Genomic DNA, 21,237 nt, shown 5'->3' with positions numbered 1-21,237 from the left:
ATAACTACAGGTTGTACATATAAATATTGCTGAAATTATAACTACAAGATTAACAAATAGATATTGCCGATATGATAGACACAAACTAGGTCATTTCGGGACTAACATATGGTTCAATCTTATTTCAATAATTCGCTTGCGCGTAGGAAACCCACGAGGTTGGACAGGAGACCCTATCCCTTTTCGCGAGCAAACGGGGAATGGAAACCACGACAGTTAACTCGATGACAGACCTTATGATGCAGCGCGCACTCGATAACCATTCGGCCATCCACGCCCAGGCGCTGTTAGGATCGGGAGGTAAAAAGACGGCAGGTTTGAAAATCCCTAGGAAAACAACATTTCCACTTTAGATTCACGAGACCGCGCATGTGACGAGCAAAACCCCATTGATCAAGTTGCTGCAAAGACACGGTTGAGTGACTGCACAAATGTATTATCTGTAATAAGAGAGGAGGTGAACAGAACAGTCAATCATTTAAACACCGGTGACAGACAGCAAACACTTTTGAGATCTAAAGTATTTGCCCATGCAAGTTTCTAATACAATTTAGCACACAAATTGTCATAGAGACTTGTTCAATACTTGTTCATGCCCACGATCATAAATTCGGCAACAGAAGTATGACGTACGTGTTTAGTTTACTTTACATGAGAATATTTTTAATTGTGACAATGAATTGGCTATAATAGGAGGATATGTAACCGTATAAGAAAACCCTGTGAATTCTTATTGAGAGACTGGTAAATGGTATCTACACCTTGGACAAACGTGGTCGTATTGGTCTCAATGTTAAAACGGGTTGTTTTGTTTACAATTTGAGCCTTAAAACAAAAGGTATTCGATATGGCTATAACAGAAGATGTACTCGTGTAAGAATACCCTGTGAATTCTAATTGAGAGACTGGTAAATGGTGTCTACATCTTGGACAGAAGTGGTCGTATTGTTCTCAGTGTTAAAACAAAAGGTATATTCGATATAAGGTACGTATATAACTCTATTATAATTTACGAACTAAAATATATGAGACATAGACTTGTATTATGGTGTAACATCTATATTAATATTGTATGAACTATATATGGGATCTGTACATGTATTATATTATTAATTGGATAAACTATGAACTATATACATTTTACTTAATAAATGATTCTGATCTCAGGTAAAAGTATATAGAAATATGAGGTTTTTAGAAAAAAAACCAAACTAATTTCATCTTTTGTATTATATGTATATATCAGAGTAGATACATTACAGGGTAACACATAAATAAATAAAAAATACGCCCAGTTAAAAACAGTCATTCTGCTATACATCAACTCATAAAGCTAGTTGATATGATGGTGAACATCTATTTTGATGTCAAGAGAGTAAGGCTGAAATAGTAAAACATCAGAGACTCTTATTTATATGCCACGCTTCATTAACCACCGCCATTTAAACTGGTTAAACACTTAATATAAAAAAAGCTCTTTTGTTTAGATACGGGTTAAAGAGGCATAACATTCTTTTTAAACCACCAGTATTAATAATACGTGTTAAAGAGGAATACAATTAATTTAAAACCCCTTGTGTAAAAAAAAAACTGGTTAAAGATAGATACAATTAATTTGAAACGACCAGTGTTAAAATGCGGATTAAAGAGGCTTGCAATTAATATAAAATCATCAGTATTAATAATTCGTGTTAAAATGAAATGGAGTTTAACGTCCTACTGTTCTGCTCCGATTGAGCTAAAAAAGGCGGGCATACGCCATGCATGCTATGAGGTGAATGCTGCCCGAACAGCGGAGCTATATCCCACGCTTATATCGAATTGGGATCTTTTATGTGCACGCTAATGTATACACGGGACCTCAGTTTTGTGTCTCATCCAAACGACAAGACAGCTGTGCTCCTTGTCAGGCCCTCCTTCCTGCACGACTGACAAGGGGAAACCATGTCGGACAATCCCGATGAACTTTCTCCGCTGGTGAGCCAGCATCTTACCCACTTATCTACCGCAGCTCCAATTTGTGTTAATGAGTAATACAATGAATTTAAAACCATCAGTGTTACTAAAAGAAACTGATGAAGGAGGCATACAATAAATTTTAAATGACCAGTGTTTATAAAAGAGGCATACAATTATAGGGCGTATAGCTATATTTCTTGGAATCTTGAAATAAATGATTTTAGAATGTTAATTGCGTCCTAAATATTAGATATCTTGATCCCACACGGTAAGATAACATCAATATAATATTGAATTTTTATTCCTGTTTTTATTTTAGAGGTTTAAATCCTTTAATATAAACCAAACTTATTAAAAGTATGGATTTGAGAGGATTAATACAAATTCCAACAATTTGTAATACCGAAACAAGGAAATGTGAATTTGAATAGTTTTTACTTCTTTTTTAATTTAATTGTGGTTATTGATTCTTTGTCTATTATTGGTAATGGGGGTTATGGTGGTCGAATGGTCTAATTTCTGCGCCTTAGATCATAAGGTCTGTAATTGAGTCAAGTGGCAGAGTGTCGACCCGCTTGTACGTGAAAGGGAATAGTTCGCTCGCGCCTATCTTGTATCTTTAACTTGTTTTATTTATAGCCAGGTCATGTGGCTAAAAAAATATATCTAGTGTTGTATTATAGGACACATCCTCGGTCACCCAGTGTACTCATTCCGTTCTACTCCACTATACCCTGGGTTAGTCTACGGGGGAGACACGTTTTCAAGTTATCCGAAATTATTAACAATTAATTATATATAATAATGTAGGGTCATTAGTTTTATTTAGAATCGTTCGTTCGTTCCCGGAATTTTATGTCCACGTGATCTCGTAGACAAGTTATTGTGTATCAAATTGCCAAGTATAAGTTCAATAATAATAAACATAACAGAATGACATATTTCAGACAAAGAACGAATAGTAATAATAATAACAAAAGTCAAACATATAGATGTTATACATATTTGAAATCAACAACACATACTAAAGATTTTGATAATACAATTAAATTTAAAAAAATTATAAATATATATATTATTTACATAAATCATTCAGTAAATGGACATGAATATGGTTATCTACCCTTATAAAAACGAAGGCGAAACGATTGGTTTGTAAACTGTTTTCTGATTGGTTCGTAGACTGTATCTACATTCTAGGCCAGGGCAGATAATTTGAAATCGTGGAAACACTGTGGATTAACCCAAGAGTATAGTGGAGTAGAACGGAATGAGTACACTGGGTAACAGAGGATGTATAGGACATTGCCTGCGAACATTTGATAACATTTCATTGAGGAAGTCGACTTACTCTTATTTAGACGTTTTATCTCTGATTTTACTCAGGATTTGTGGCGTCCAATACTTGTTTATACGACCAAGATTTTGCAGTATGTATCACCTGTCTTGTGTACTTAGACTAGTGTTAGTGACGTAGGTAATAGTGATATTATTTGTCAAGCTAGAATTAATACTACTTAAAGATACCTTATGGGAGATTCGATAACGAGTTGGCAGTTCTCACTATAATAGTTAAAAACTAGATAATGTAAAGGCAATTTGCTGATATTTTCATTCAAACTGATCAACTATGAACCGAGAACTAAGCGGTTGAAATTTCCGGCTAGCCTTGATCATCATTACTAGAGGTGATTATGGTCTGGATAGGTTAATTAATGTCTAATTAATAATTTACATAACATTTCAGGTCTAAAGAAAGAGCTGAAATAGACAGATTTAGCTCTTGCATAATGTACGTTAAAATATTTATGAATGTTTATTGATGTTTGGAACAGGGGTGTCAAACATGTGGCCCGTCAAGGGTTTAAATGTGGCCCATGGAACTAATTTCAACAAACACACGTGTCGATAATTCTTAGAAACTAGCGATGGAAATCATTTATTATTGTTTTCTGAATTCAGTAAAACTCAGACTTCTGTACTGTACGTCATAGATATCTAAGTTGCATGTAATACAGAGAGAGAGAGAGAGAGAGAGAGAGAAAGAGAGAGAGAGAGAGAGATGGGGTTTAACGTCCACTTGACACAAACTAGGTCATTTCGGGACTAACATATTGTTTAATTTTATTTTCAATAATTCGCTAGCGCGTTGGGGTCTTTAGCAGTGGGGGGAAACCGGGGGACCAGGAGAAAACCCACGAGGTTGGACAGGCGACCCTACTCCTTGTCACGTACAACCGGGGAACCGAAACCACGCCAATCGACTCAATGACAGACTTTATGATACAGCTACGCTAACCACTCAGCCATCCACACCCCTGCATGCAATACAAGAGAACGTTGTGTTCATTATTATATCTTGGCAATTTGGAAACCAGTCTAAAAAAATACCTGTGTCAAGGACGTTTGGCTTTGTTTTTAGAATTCAGTAAAGTTCAAGGACATTTAGTTTATCTTGATATTTTTGTATATCACCGGCCCACTTGATGTAAACTTTAAGTTCATGTGACCCCTGAATCGAAATGAGTTTGACACACCTGTCTTAGACTAAAGGTGTCGTGTCTAGCACGTTGTTCGGATGGGTGGACGGGCGGTCTAACGTGTACGCCTTAGATTACATATCAGTTGTCCCAGAATAGGGAGTGGAATAATTCAAACAGTATATCATTGATGTAACATTTAACAGTTTGTACCATATGGTGGATGTCTGACAATTTTACTTCAAATTTCAGGTCCACCTCGCAAATAGTATTAACATAGTACGAGTTTTAAAAACTAATTTCAAATTTAAGTTTTGCCGGAGTAAGAAGTCATATCACATCCAACTCAGTTTACATAAACAACATGACGTCAGACCGTTTTCCACTCACAATTCGGATTTCGTATTTCTTCTAAGCTTATGTCTGCCCATTTTGACCGAATTGTATTCTTCAGTTGATTTTCCGTACATGGTTTCGTGCGTCCTTCATAAACCTTTACCGAGAGACTGTCTCAGATGGCGTAATCCATTGGATGCAGGTCCGGAGACAGCGGCTGATCTTTATTATGTCTGCCATGACATCCAAGAGAAAATGCTTCGTCTATCTGTTCATGTTGATTGCCACCCAAGGTGCTGGAATACATAGTACATGTAGTTGTTCGGATAGAGGCTATGGCAATCGGGTAGTATTCCATTTTCAAGCAGAGTCAAGTAATATTTCGAGTCAACCTTCATTGTACGTCCGCTTTATCAGTCCAAATTACCATAGCAAACACCATAGATTTCTGGTTATATAACCTGTTATGTGACTTCTCAGTCCTGGCAAAACTCTTTTAAGACTCGTACTGTGATAACACTATGATGAGCGCTAGACCTGTGATTTGAGCGGTGACTTCTCACTCCGGCAAACTTGATTTGACATTCTTTTTTAAAACAAGTACTCTGTTAACTATGGAAGCCTATAACTACCATTTGTAATTTCTACTCTTCGCCCCTTGAAAACACGAAAGTCGAAAAGAAGTAGAAGTTAGGACAAAATGTGAGGCTACAGCAGGCTATACAAGCCAAAATTGACTCGAAAACAGGAAATTAAGAAATAATACACAACGATAATAGCGCCCCTCGTTGTTTCCTAGTTTCTAATTTTCGACTTGCGTTTTGGCTTGTATACCGTCTTGTCGACTTTCGACTCGGTCATATTTTGTATTTATTTATGATGCCAACACGTATACCAAGCCAAAATGCAACTTGAAAAGTAGAAATTAGGAAATTAACACACTGAAGTCCAACTGAATGATTTCAATTTAAATGGCGTAATTCCCGTGTCTAGTTCACCCGATATGCTAAAATCATGATACCCTACGTTTGTGTGTGACAATGAGACCGATTAGAAAACCCTGACTAACCTCGTGGGTGACACCCGGTGTCCTCATACGGCTAAACCAATGTGAGCACGCGACTTATGAAATGCTCGCAATGACCTAGATTGTGTTAAGTGTACATTATATGAGAAGGGGTGCCCGATGTTCTTGAAAGGGTTAACATACCCTGCTTTGTACATGGTACCCACAATAACAAACTGATAGCACCAGGTATTTAATATTTAATTTTTTTTATCAGTTGTTAGATATTAAATAAAACAATACAAACTATTAAATATTACATGTAAAGCATTGGATATTAAATATTTTAAGGGGGTATAAACATTCGTTTAAGAAAAAATGGACACTCTCCGAAAGCAACGGCAGTGATGTTGTAATGCCCATTTAGTGTGTCGAATACAAAATCTACCATATGTTTTGTGATAATTATAACTCTACATGTACATACCACATTAATTGTGAAATATTATGTATTTAAAGTTTTGTATATATTTTGTTATTAATACACACCTTATTCGTTATAGACGTTAATTAACTCTCAAGCTTGACAGAATAGTAAGTAAATTAATTTCATTGTTTTAATTACCTAAAGTCTAGAGATTTATAATTTAAGTCGATTCAAACTAGTCCAGCTGTCTAATTAAAGCTATTATATTAATTGTTTAATGGGCTAATCATGTATATAAACTCAAGCAGAGTGCAACATATATATCCACTCTGGAAATAAACTTACAAGTTGAACACCCTCATGTGCACACTGATCAGCAGTTAATATTCGCCAGGCCGCGACAATCACTGATAATGATGACATCAATGCGACTTAATGAGCCACAAATATTAACTTTTTTCCTCCGACAAATTAAATTTTAAAACCTTTTTTTATGTATTAGAAAAATAAATAAAGACTTTTGAAGTATTTGTAGGTAAAAATTATTTCCCATTTTAGTGTAAATGGGTATTAAAATGAGTAAAAGGCGCTATTCTGCTCGAATCTGTAACGTCTTGTGTAAATAATGCAGGCGTCATTGAGCCAATGATTGACGCCGCGTGATATGACGTCATTTGTTGAAGGCAGTCATCTTTTATAGAGATATTAGAAGATTTTCGTAATACTCTGTGAAACAGATTGCCTCGTGTGATTTAGAGACTAATTTACTTTTAGGATAATCGAGAAAGAAACAGTCAAGCTGTAGCACTTTCGTCGTTACGACATCGTTTTTAAATTTATAGACAAGGAATAGAGAAATAAGATGGGTTAAACAACATTTTTTATTTTTACAAATTATTCTCTATTGTCAGTATAATAGCTATGGTATGAGTTTATTTAAAACGCAAATTAATTGAGAATAACAGGAAAGAGGGCCTGAGTTCAAGGATAGATTGTGTCGAAAAACATGTGACGGAAAATTACGATTGCATCATTTGGCTTGTTTGACAAATCTGTATACGTATTTGTATGATATTTGACCAATGAGATAATTGAACGTCCAAAACCCACAGCTACAAAACTATCATAATTGTGAGAATTCGTTAGACTTCCATTAGATTCTAGAGAGGTTACATCTGAGTTCCTAGACAGCCGCGATGCTGGCTAGGGTGAAGAAATTATTTTAGCTAGTATTGTAATCTGTGCTTGTATACATGTATTCGGCTATGCTATATAAAATGTAGAAGCGAACTGTTGCATTGTTATTCCTGGTAAGACAGACGTCTTAAGGAACTGTAAGAAGTAAATACAGCTAGAGACAAATTCAAGACGATCACAAGGCTACAGAAATATGTAGTTAGAAAAGATGCATGGGTCGTATGTAGGATGTGGCGACCGGTTTGACAACGTCCGCTCTCCACGTCAGACAAAAGACCTATGGTGCTACAAAGCGAGTAAGCAACCACCCCCAACCTAGCTATACCTATTGTAGCATAATCTTCGCACACAAGATTCCCTCAATATAGAACGCAACAAAGCGGCCCGTTTTCGACCAGTTTCAAATGACTAATAAATCTGAAAAAATACCATTCTCTTTTAGATATTTGTTAATTAATGGTAAAATTTTATTCCAGGTAAACATGCAAAAGTCACATACGACAATGCCAATAGGTTAACCCAGATCATCACCAAGTCCAAGTTTTTTGGTGCCTGAATAGAAGGCAAACATGTTAATAAGAAGAAATGAATGTTTAGTGCTGTTTTGGTACTTGACGGTGTTCCACAATGTGGTACAGATGGGTATGATTTTTATACACCAATCGTTAGTGATAGCAGCACTATTTCAGAAGGCGAAAGCTATATATTTAATTGTACCAAAAAGGCGATTAAATCAGAACCATGATAAAGGCAAACTAATGATTTCAAAGATATTATTTTGCTGTTACCACAGACTGTAAAAGCCCTAAACCCACGTTGTTTTGGACATTCGTTATGATCTTGGAATACGAAAATAACAGATTTTGACGGTGGCTAAATTGTTTTTCGTCATTTAAAGGGACTATCCCGATTTCAAAAGAGTCTCAAATATAAAAGTCGGAGTACGTATGAAATTTAAGCGCCAAAATGGTGTATTTACCTTCTCTCAAAATTCCAACTCAAAATATTGAGTCGTTTGGACGTGAACGTCAAAACTGCTTATCCGGACACGTAACCCTTTTAAGATTTCGGGTCAGTTTTTTCGTTGGGTGACCTGACAATCGATTCCCGTTCCTTGGGAGGTCTATATAGTGAATGACCCATGTGCTCTATTTGATAACGAAAGGTAAATTTCACCTACACATTATTATTATAAAATAAAAGTCTAGTTTTATGCAGACACCGCATAATACAGTTTGAGACACAGGTCTCCATTTCCAGATGCAGACTGGCGGGTTTAAGTTGTTTGAAAACGTATCACAAATATTGTGTTAGTTGCTCGGCCCTTAGCTAGAGGAATTTAAGGGATTTTAACACAAAATTAAGCAGTTGTATTCTGCAAAAAATATCGGGATTAGCCCTTTAAAATCTAAGTAACATGTACTTCTGGTGTGATATATTACGAAACTAAACAGTCCATTAAATAGCTTAATAAATTTTATACTTTTTTATACGCCCACATTTTCATGTGGACGTATACTGTCGTTGCCCGTGTCCGTCCGTAAGTACGTCCACAATTGTTTGTGGACACTGTACAGGTGACAATTCTTATCCGATTTTGACGAAACTTGACATATAGGTTTATCTCCAAAAGATCTGGGTTGCTTTAGATATTGGCATGTATCAGATCGAAACTTCATGGATTATGGCCCCTGATTGTACGAAAAATCACGTTTTTAGCTTGTGGACATTCTAGACTTCACAATTGTCATCTGATTTTGATGAAACCTGACATGCATGTTTATAACCCAAAGATATTGGTTCCTTTCAATATTTGCGCATATCGGATCATACCTTCCTGAATTATGGCCCCTGATTGTGCGAAAAATCGCGTTTTTACCTTGTGGTCCCTTTAGAGGTCACAATTATTATCCGATTAAAAAAAACCGTTTGAATATATCACCGTAATGATTGTTGAGTTTGAATTTCGTAAAAATCGGACCAAAACTGCCGGACAAAATGGCAGCACTCGTACGCGGTATTCGCGCATATCGAACCATATCTTCCTAGATTACGGTCCCTGATTGTACAAAAAATCACATTAATGTTTAGCTAGTTCTCTGTCTATCTCTTGAAAAAATTTAGGCGTATCTTGCATGGCAACCGTTTGTTGACTTTAACTAAAGATTAACAGAAAACTTTACATTTTGTTTTGTAAAGCAGTTTAATTTAAATTGCACAAACTAGTATCTGGATGTATAAAATTGCAAGGGACAGAGTTATGAATGTTTCCGTGATATTATAACACTATTTCGTCCCGTTTAAAATGTGGTTCTGTACTAAATATACCTATTCACAGTTCCATGTATCATTAGAGATGCATGCATTATGTAAGAATTAGACGAAGTGCTGACAGTTCTCAAATTACGTTATTCTGGGCGCAGTTATGAAAATATGAAGAAAACCGTAGTGTCGATTTCATTGCTGCCATTGGTATGATAATAAACAAAGTCTTGATTGTCCATTTTTAAATCAAACTATCAAATGACGATCGTGTTTGAATCCGTTCAAAACCACAACCATCCAGTTGTCTAGAGAGTTGATTATAACATTTGAAGACAAAAAGTCCTATTTATCTTTTTAAATAGCTTAATATTTTTTTTACTGTTTTAGCTGAATCTAAAATGTGGTTTATATTACAGAAACAAAAACAAGTACAGTTTGCTATGGAGCACCAGGTCTTTATTGTACTGGTCATATATTGGAATGTCAAACAACAAACGTTATATATCTAACTAGTGTAAGGTTTGGCTATAGACAAAGGTGTTCATCTGTGGGTGTATCTGACTGTAAGAGAAAAACCAGAAAATGTTGTGCAATAGATGATGACGATTGTTTTACACCCCTTAACAAAACTATTCTATCTGAGTTACAAGAGACGTGTAACACAAAATTGAAATGTTCTCTTAACAAGAATCAACTGAATGAAAAATCTAGATACTGTGATTTTGGTGATAGATTTCATAGCTACAGCATTGTCGAATATGATTGTGTGGATAAAAGTGAGTTCATTAATTTTAATTAAACTAATTCAAATTAAAGACCCGCTTTCAGCATAAAATTGGGTTTCTGTTCGCATATGTGCTATTTTAGATTTGAACAAAGCTAATACAAATGATGCCTTGCCTTACCAGTACCCCAAACCACCTAACCATTTGATCAAGAAATAACAACCGCCCCCTTAATTAAGCTGGCAAACAACAATCCATCGGGCTGCCATTTAGTGATACCCTGACATTTTTGCCCAGTGCTTGGCCCATAGGCGTTTTACAGGGAATCCAGTATTGTTCTAGTAAACCATAACCTCCCAGTTGCCGAAACGCCAGTTGCCCTCAGTTGTAATTTACAATTAAAGCTTTCCATGAGCAGCAGGTTTAAAACAATTATACTGGTTTGTAGAGTTGAATCTGATCAGAAAAGCCCTTTCACTTCTTATTTGAACAAGATCTGTTATAGTAATAATTTTATGATCTTTACTGTGGGTATCTTCGCAACTATCCGACTATATAGCTAGTGCCAATAAATCAGGATGCAAATTATGCAAATCATCCATAACGGAAACTTTTAAAAAGGCCGCTTGAGTCTACATTACGAGGATTAAATATCTTAAAAACATTATTTTCTATGCCGTGGTGGAGAAACGCTTGTCTAGCTCGCTTATTTCAGAATTTAATTGTAAAGGAACGGATAGTACTATTCTGACCAATTGAATATACCTACCCCCACAACGCCCGAAGTAAACAAACAATCTGATCGGATTTCGAATGATTAGAAGATCAGTTAATAAATGTAACATTTGTCCTGATCAAATCCACACACGGGGACCTCAAAGCCTCCGACCCTCGTAATATGACAATATTCAATTGATCATTTGACCATCTCGGTTTCACCTCTTTCTACTGAAATAAAAATATGTTATATTTTAGTCCAAAACTAGTATTAAGTAGTTCCGATGATTGGGCATTAAAGTTCTCACCGTGGTTTACTCATGTATTTTATCTTACAGCATTTTATCCCACAACTACAACACCAGGGCCTGGTAACTCTACTTCTACCGTAGTAACTTCTACTTTAAATACAGTTACATTTCCAACTCAACAGTCAACAATACAAATTAGTAGATCCATCCCAAGCATATCAACAAGCATCCAACCACCAACTATTGTTAATACAAACGCATTCAAACAAGGTACACAACTCACTTTTTTTCCTGGAATATTTTTTAAAGGTTAATCTGTGTCCTCCCAATGTCGGTTCAGTGAGGTTAGTGAAAACCGTGTTTTTATAAGTCTGCAGTGCAATTTGACATTGTTTCGTAGGAAAGACATGACCAAGCTCTAGTTTAGTGGTTTATCTCTGAGAAATGCATACCTGTAAATTAATAACAGAAAGGTAATTTAAACCCACTCAAACCATAGTCGCATAGTTCCACACAACTGGTACAACTGCATTGAGTCAAGTGGCGTGGTTTAGATTCCCTGTACCTTAATCACCCCCACCCATCCCCCCCCTGTTTCAACTGTACTACAAATGTTTGTTATTTGTGTAATCGCGAATGAGTATAATGCATTTAGGGTTGTGAATGTTCATTTTTGGTGACATCTTTAATCTATGACTTATCGCGGCTTTCCTCGCCGTCAGTCTGGATTTACCTTTTGACTCGGAAGGCTTTAGGCCTTAAGATCTAAGGGGCCTCCGGTCAATGTGTATTTTATTTTTGACACTGTCATAAAACTTTTTTACACGGACTGTTGTCTTAAACAATTGTACAATTATGTTTAAAACATACTTTACTCTCCCTTTAGTCGTGGGGATAGTCTAGGACCTTTCGTCATCTGAATCCCCGGTTGTACGTGACAAGGAGTAGGGGCGCCTGTCTAACCTCGTGGGTTTTCTCCGGGTCCTCCGGTTTCCTCCCACTGCTAAAGACCCCTATGCGCAAGCGAATTATTGAAATAAAATTAAACCATATGTTAGTCCCGAAATGACCTAGTTTGTGTCGAGTGGACGTTAAACCCCATTTCTCTCTCTCTCTCTTTCGTCATCTAAATCCACTCTTGATCGCGGTCCGCGAGAGTTAGCAGTATTTGATAATATTCAAGCAATATAATCCATAACAATGACTGATGATAGCCGAGAGACAATCTGATTAAAACACAGATCCTATTTCGTTTCGTTTCTTAGTTCAAAATTTCGTTTTACCTGTCCTTACTACACTAGGAGCTGGAAGAGTTGTTATCATTGACGTGTTCTGGATGATGTGAGGGATTAGCCAATGAAACGGTTTGTTACGGCGAGTTCTTGACCTTTTGGTGCTCGGAACTGTTGGTAAACCACTAGAAACGTCAACGCTGATTGATCAATCAATGTCTGACGACATAGGGTCAAAGGTCGGTCGTTTGACCCGTGACGTGAACTCCCACTATAACTTGTCAGATCTTCGTGTAGTATAGGCCATCAAAAGTAAAAAAAAAACGAAAAGAAATATAGATCTGTATTTTAATTAGATTGCCTGAGAGATCAACAACGAACATATTACCGTTTTCTTTTAATATTTAATATTTAAAATCTTTCCTCTCACTGAATTAATCTCCCATTATTTAGTTATATAACGTCATCTGTACCTATGAACAGAATTGCACCTTTTGACATGTCTATTTATCTCTACAACAACATATTACCGTTTTCTTTAAATTAACACCTAAACCATTATATTTAAGGTTCATCAGAAACCAAGGCTGAAACAGGTAAGTTTATAATTATCTCTACATTTAGTTAGAAATAAAAATAAAATAAAGCATTAATTTTGAAAGGACAATTAAATATGTATTTGTATTTATATTTAAATAAAACGGTAGTTAGTCGTTTCGGGCTGTGAAAATATGGGGGAAATTCCGGTTTATTAGTTGATAATAGTGGAATTATTTAAAAAGCATGACGCGTGACGCGTACGCGAGTGGTGAAACAGGGAATAATAACGAAACGAAATATGGGTCTGTTTTATTCATTGCCAAGAAAAATGAGTAACAAATGTGGTATAGGACTTGATTTTTATGTTCTATTGTAATTTTGAATGTAATTTTTATCTTTGTCGGATATATGCCGAGTTAAATACCATATGTTCGTTTATTCGTATTTAGGGTGTTTTCAAAATAAATTTTAATTTCCTTTATGTTCTTGGTGTTGTTTATTACCGATTTAACGTCCAGTACAATAAATATGATATTATGCATTTGTTAACACAGATGTAGGAGGTATTGTTGGTGGAATTGTCGGTGTTTTATTAGTTGGTGTTATAGTTGTTGTTGTTATATTCCTTATTAAAAGGTAAGTTTATTATGAATTTTGCTAATTGGTTATCTTTATATGGAGGGGTAAGTTTATTGTTATAATTTTACTATTATTATTAGGGGGGTTGGATGGCCGAATGGTTAGCGCGTGCGAACTGTATCATAAGGTCTGTCATTGAGTCAACTGGTGTGGTTTCGTGGGTTTTCTCCGGTTTCCTCCCACTGCTAAAGGTCCCTATGCGCAAGAGAATTATAGAAATAAAATCGAACCACGTGTTAGTCCCGAAATAACCTAGTTTGTGTCGAGTGGTCGTTAACCCCCCCTCTCTCTCTCTCTTTCTCTCTCCCTCTCTCTCTCTCTCTCTCTCTCGCTCTCTTATAATTTACATAAGCAAAGCTACATATCTAATAACAACAGAAGTTGTTTTATCCTGTGTCGGAACTGATATTGAATGTGAAATTAAATGACACTTATTTTGAATCAGATAAAGTGAGAAATTTTGTCCTAAAAACATTAGTGTTGCCATAAATTAACTGAATGTCGTTGTTTTTAAATTTATTCCTTCAAGGAAACAAGGGACAGATTCCGTACCACCAAACAATGCCCATGCCAAGTCCACTTATGACACTGACGTAAATATACCTGCAACCATCACTCCTGTATATTATGAATTTGAGTCGAACAACACGAGGCCAGATAATGCCCAGCTGGCCTCTGGTAATAACTATGATGCTATATGGGCAGATAACCATGCAAAACCGTCTAAAAGGAAAGACAGTTATAATCATATTGGAATAGACGTCGGGACGTCAGATGGGGGTTACCACTATTTAAAGGGAGGTAACTCCAACAAGACAACCACAGCCCCAGATTGTAATTATAACCATCTTGGTTTGTTTACCACTGAGGAAGATAACTACCACCATATAGGAGTGAACCAGTCTCAAATTATTACTGATGATACTTACAACCATATTGCTGGGGACAATAACGCTGGCCTGGAAAGGGATGACTACCACTATATCGGAGATAGTCGTGAACAACTAGTTGTGACGGATGATACATATAATCACATTGGAGATGTTCATGACGAAGTACTGGACGGTGGTGACGGTGATATCAATTATTCTGTTGAAGATAATGCAGATTTTTCCGCTATTCGTGGTGCTGATGGTAATGATGATTATAGCGCTGATACAGCAGAGGGAATTTATTCATTGGCTAAAAGAATTTAAAATTCGAGAAATTACCTACAAACTATATTAAAATATAAGTGGTGAATGGGTGTTTTCTATTATTAGATCAGTTCATATGATGTCTGTTAGGAAAAACTAGACTCGGCTAGAGTAGCTTACATACGTTAGCTCCCTTGTCTTGTGACATGGCTGGAATTACGGATATGATAGACTTTATGGTTAAATTCATTCATAGATATACCTATGTAGAAACTAACTGGAATATTTGTTGACGAGATGTTAGACCTCATTCCATTTAACTCACGCAATGAGCTCATTATTAATAACACAATAAGCTCGTTATTTACTCACCCAATAAATGCGTTATTAACTCAATATAACAATATAACAGATGGGTTGCTTGCGATATCTACTCACATTTTACCATTGTAATTTATATTATACACCAGTTAAAGACACCACAGTGAAAATCCCTCTGTCCATTGCATAGTTAAGGGGCGTATTGCTCTATTCTTTGGAACCGTAAAATAGACGAAAATAGGTCTAAAAGCACACATTTATGTAATATGGATGTATATAAAGTGATTTATATTTCAAATAAAAAAAAAAATGAGTTTGTAATTTCTACCCAATTATATGTTCGGTGAAATACCTGAACAGTCCAGATTGAACGACAATAGTTCACGCCTGCTTAGTCCATTCTACATTCTTTTGATTTTCATTATTTTGTCGGTTGTGAATCCGCCATTACTAATTACCTGCGCATTGTCTTTTAGAATATATTTTCCTTTGTTCATTACAAATGCCGCCTGAAAGAATAGCATTCATGACCCTTCCTTAAATATTGGATATAAGGACCCCATATTTTTACGGCAATATAACACCATCAATATTGATTAAAATAGACCAATATTATAGAAATATAATTGTGCACTTATAACGCGCTAAACTGCATACACAAGTTTATGCTCATAGCGCTACAAATATTGAATTCTAATTGTAATTATATTTATGGATAATGCCTTAGGCATATAACTATTATAAAACGGCAGATAAAATCTGATATATTCAGAAATAACAGTGTCTAGTCGATCGGATTGTACGAAAAGAAGAGGCCCCATGTACACATTGGCGTGCCCATAAAAGATGGAATTCGAAATAAGGGTAGGCCGTAGTGACGGGGTCACCCCACTATGCCAGTTTTTAATCCCTGAACAGTTAATGATTATCGGATTATAATTAACACCTTAATCAAATGGGCCAGTTTCATGGTGCAGAGAACTGTGTTCAGCAGATTAATCGTTCAGCAGACTACTCACTTAGCATATGACATGTGAACTGTGTTTATCATATTTACATGATGATGAGCTCTTTTCAGAGGATAATATATATGGAACCACCGTGATTTGTAAACAGCTTGCTGCTGGTGCTTCTATGAAGCTCAGAGAAATGAAGTACCGGGAATTGGACCATAGACTGATAACTGAAACGCGGCACCTCCTTGAAGGGCATTACACCGACATTACACCAAAAATGTCCTGGAACTGTCAGGATGAATCTTATCAATAAAGTAACCAGGACCTTCAGCAAACACGACCAGGAAGAGTATAAAACCTTTTGCGGAAGAAAAAGAGTCCTCACATTTACAAAGAAATTCATGCCTACAGCAGATAAGCAGCTGCAAGTTCCTTTTTGAAAAAGAAGACTTCCAGAAAAACCATACAACGGACAAAAAGTCCCCAAGATCTCAATTAACCAGCCATTACCCCTAATTTAATTGAACAAGATTTCCCCAACAATGCACTTACATGAACCAGAAATCACCACACACAAGAAAACAAGAACAGTTGCAATGCAAACAAAGCCAATGAATACCCGGAGAAAAAACAGTAACCCATCACCCTTATCAAAAACCTGCAACTGTCATCATTATCATCAACACCATCATCTGTCCCAACAGCTTTACACAAGACAGCCTCGGCGATATCAGCTAAGAAAGACAAGAATGAAACCGTGTCAATTAATAATAATAATAATAAAATGATGATGATATACATGTAATTAAACCGGCCATTCATACTGGTGTTTCCTTACACCCCCACAGTAGCGAGGTAGCGGAATTGCACACGACCAGTAGAAACGTTTTAAACCTTAAATCATTCCAAGCCGCCCAGGACCACCGCATCATATTAAATGTTGGGGGTACCTTGTTTCATATAAGTCATTATATTCTCAGCAAGGACCCATTTTTTATTTTGGCACAAATGGTTAATCCAAATTTACCTTTTCAGCCATATAAACCTGAAAATGACAACAGCTATTATTTTTTAGACCGCAGCACAGAACTCTTTCATGTAATACTTGAATATTTTCGAAATCTTAATTCCCCTTTTTACATTTATTGCCCTTGCAGAACCTTAAACTAACCGCCATAATGCAAGAGGCAAAGTTTTTCGAATTAGACGCCCTGTTTGAGTATGCAAAAGAAAAACTAAGTGAATATTAACCCCATAGTATGAATTAAAATTTAATGTATGAAATGATTATAGATGTTATTATAAATATTTTTTATAAATGTCGTTATCAATATTATAAATGTTATTATCATTGTGAATATATCATTATAAATGTATCGCAAATTAATTATGACTTTTAGTGTTTAATATAACCTTCAGCATGTTACACTTTAATATATGGAATTGTATATACTTATTACTATTTTTACTCATGTTTTATATTGAGCCACTCACCTGTTATTAAAATAAAAGTAATTTCGCTGTCATTATTGTCACGTTTACCGCGGCAGTATGTAAGACAAAACAGCTCTTTATTCAGTGTTCTTAATTCTTAGTCCTCAATTCATACCCCTTAAATTTTATTTTTTCATTTGTTGTCGTATTTGTATGGTGACTTATTGTATGCCAGGTTGATTTCCGCTCACGTCGTCATAATATTACGATTCGATGGATTTCCAGAAATGTTATTGAAGAAATGTTTTGCAAGATTTGTATTTGGAGATTTGTATTTAGAAATTTGTTGTTCCAGATTTTTTTCTCGTTGTATTTCGTTGATGAAATGTAAATGTAGGCTAATTTTGTATTGTTAATTTTAGTGTACAATGAAGAAATAAGAATTAAGGACTATGAATTAATTAAGAATTAAAGACCAAGAACACTAAATAAACAGCTGTTTGGTCTTCCATACTACAGAAGTGAGTTGTTCCTTTAAGGACTGCGTGAAGTCCAACATCAAACGCTCTGACATACTTCCCCAGCAGCCGGAGCTGTATGCTATGGACAGACCAGGTTGGCGCGCCCTCACCATCCAGGCGCGTGACAAATTCGAGGAGAGCTGATGTGACTGCAGCACGGGTAAGAAGAAAGGCGTCAACCACCAATCCTTACGACAAGCTGCAGTTTCCTTGCCCCTCCTGCACCCACGTCTGCCGATCAAGGATTGACTTAATCAACCACCCCGTGCCCACACAAAACAAGGACCTAGCTCATGAGGAAATCCTCAGTGGTCACCCGGTTCACTTATTAAAGTTCCTATCACAACTGGCAGCTATCCGGATTTTGGGATTGGAAATGGACAGCCAAAAGTGGGCACGGAATTAATATCCTAGCTCTGGCTGTGGGAATTTATCCATAATTGGTCTCCTATTTAAAGGCTCATAGGTTTGGTTGTACCGTGATTGGTTTGATCCAAGTTAGTTGTGGGTCACCCATTCCCCTAAATCTGACCATTTTCTTACATCACCAAATTCAGACCTATTTCCGTCATATCCACCGGCCTGACAGGGCAAATGTATTGATTTCCCTAATTTATTTCCATACCCGGAAAGTTATCCATAGGTTTGGTGTCTCACCCAAATTATCTCCCCTTAATGCGATGTATCTAAATTATAATTTGATCCAAATAAAGATGTTAATTTTTAGCTACACACGAGTTTGTTAGTTCTTCCGATTGAAGTGCTAGGCTGAAATAGTAGAGACGCAGCAACGGTTCTCAGTACGGATTACTGCGCATGCGCCGAATGATTCTTGGCCTTTTTTCCGCGAACTTTGACAGTTCTGTCAAAATGGCTGCCCAAACTAATCAACTTTCATAATTTGCAAAGGGAGTAAAATTAACTTTTCTGCTAGCTGCTCTGTGGCTAAGTGGGTCAGATGCTGGCTCGCTAGGTCGGGTCTTCGGTCCCTGCATTGACCAAGAAGTTCATCCAGATTTTCCGGCGTGGTTCCCCCTTGTAAATGATGCAGGACGGGGGGCCTGACCAGGACAGTTGTCTAGTCGTTTGGATGGGACAAAAACCGTGGTCCCGTGTACACATTGGCGTGCACGTAAAATATCACTTGACAGTTGGAATTCGATATAAGAGTAGGCCGTTGTTCCGCTGTCCGAGCAAAATTTCCCTCATAGCACACTGTATGGTGTATGCCTGTCTTCATAAGCCCAGTTCGGAGCAGAACAGTAGAACGTTAAAACCCATTTCATTTCATTCCATTTTGCTCTATGGAGCTTTACAATGTACAACCAGCGGCTCCCAGGCAGGATACAATCAGGGGCCATAATTCAGGAAGTTACGGTCCGATATGCGCAAATATCAAAAGGAAACGAGATCTTCGAGTTATAAACTTACATTTCAAGTTTCAACAAAATCGGATAAAAATTGTGACCTCTATAGGGTCCACAAGCTAAAAACGCGATTTTTCGTACAATCAGGGGCCATTATTCAGGAAGTTACGGTCCGATATGCGCAAATATCAAATGGAACCGAGATCTTCGGGTTATAAACTTACATTTCAAGTTTCAACAAAATCGGATAAAAATTGTGACCTCTATAGGGCCCACAAGCTAAACACGCGATTGTTCGTACAATTAGGGCCCATAATTCAGGAAGTTACGGTCCGATATGCGCAAATATCAAATGGAACCGAGATCTTCGGGTTATAAACTTACATTTCAAGTTTCAACAAAATCGGATAAAAATTGTGACCTCTATAGGGCCCACAAGCTAAACACGCGATTTTTCGTAAAATTAGGGCCCATAATTCAGGAAGTTAAGGTCTGATATACGCGAATATCGAAAGGAACTGAGATCATTGGGTTATAAACTTACATATCAAGTTTCGACAAAATCGGATAAAAATTGTGACCTCTATAGGGTCCACAGCCTTGATATACCATATTTTTACGCTATTTAAGAACGAACGGCGGCCATTTTGTCTGTCAATTTTTGGCCGATTTTCACGAAATTCGATCTCAGCCGTCCTTAGGGTGTAACGTTGATATAATAATACGTTTTTTAAATCGGATAAAAATTATAACCTCTATAGGGTCCACAATCTAAAAACGCGAATTTTCGTACAATCAGGGGCCATCATTCAGGAAGTTAGGGTCCGATATGCGCGAATAAACGTACATTTCAAGTTTCAACAAAATCGGATAAAAATTGTGACCTCTGTAGGGTTCACAACCTTGATATACCATATTTTTACGCTACTTGAGAACGAACGGCGGCCATTTTGTCTGTCAATTTTAGGCCGATTTTCACGAAATTCGAACTCTATAGTGTCCACAAGCTAAAAACGTGATTTTTCGTACAAACAGGGGCCATAATCCATGAAGTTTCGATCCGATACATGCCATTATCGAAAGCAGCCGAGATCTTTTGGAGATAAACCTATATTGCAAGTTTCGTCAAAATCGGATAAGAATTGTGACCTGTAGAGTGTCCACAAACAAATTGTGGACGAACGGACGTCCGGACGGACAGGGGCGACGACAATATACGTCCACATGAAAATGTGGGCGTATAAAAAACCCATAAATGTATATAGAAATAAACAAAAGAATACAAAAATAGTCAAATTACAATATAGAAATGGAAAATGGAGCATTTAAATTATAGTTAAAAAATTTGGGTAAAAAACATTGTTTTTAGACCTCGTTTTAATATAGCCAAGTTTGCACTATTTTGGGCTTCCAGGAGTAATTTGTTCCATTCTGTTGGTGCTGCGTACGTAAAAGATCTCTCACCAAATTTTGACTTCTGTACTGGACATACAAGTTGGGTTTTATGAGATGAACGTAGGGAACGAGAAGGTATTATTGTTAAATCAAATCGAATAAATATGATGGTGCCAAAGAATCGTTTAAACAATTAAAAGATACTGTGTTAATTTTGAAAATGATGCGTTGATTAACCGGTAGCCAATGTAACTGTTTTAGAACAGGTGTAATATGGTCAGAAGTTTTGAAGAGAGATGCAATTCGAGCTGCGTTACAACAGTTTTAGGAAGA

At 36.6% G+C, this 21,237-nt stretch overlaps 1 protein-coding gene across 2 annotated transcripts; it reads left to right on the top strand.

Annotated features, from left to right (window-relative positions):
* The first annotated feature begins 567 nt into the window (after positions 1-567).
* On the top strand, positions 568-15,480 carry LOC126809921 (uncharacterized). 2 transcript variants are annotated; one of them, XM_050534792.2, is made up of 8 exons: positions 568-985; positions 6,345-6,375; positions 7,882-8,047; positions 10,087-10,446; positions 11,451-11,633; positions 13,165-13,191; positions 13,690-13,771; positions 14,304-15,480. In XM_050534792.2, exons 3-8 carry the CDS (start codon positions 7,975-7,977, stop codon positions 14,968-14,970), a joined length of 1,392 nt encoding a protein of 463 aa, XP_050390749.2. In that variant the 5' UTR covers positions 568-985; positions 6,345-6,375; positions 7,882-7,974; the 3' UTR covers positions 14,971-15,480. The 2 variants fall into 2 exon arrangements, with proteins under 2 accessions (XP_050390749.2, XP_050390750.2); XM_050534793.2 differs by lacking the exon at positions 6,345-6,375.
* Positions 15,481-21,237: the final 5,757 nt, after the last annotated feature.

Source organism: Patella vulgata, chromosome 2 (assembly GCF_932274485.2).
Source record: "Patella vulgata chromosome 2, xgPatVulg1.2, whole genome shotgun sequence".
NCBI lineage: Eukaryota > Metazoa > Mollusca > Gastropoda > Patellidae > Patella > Patella vulgata.
Note: the sequence above shows the minus strand (reverse complement) of the source record. Positions and strands in the feature narration are given on the sequence as shown.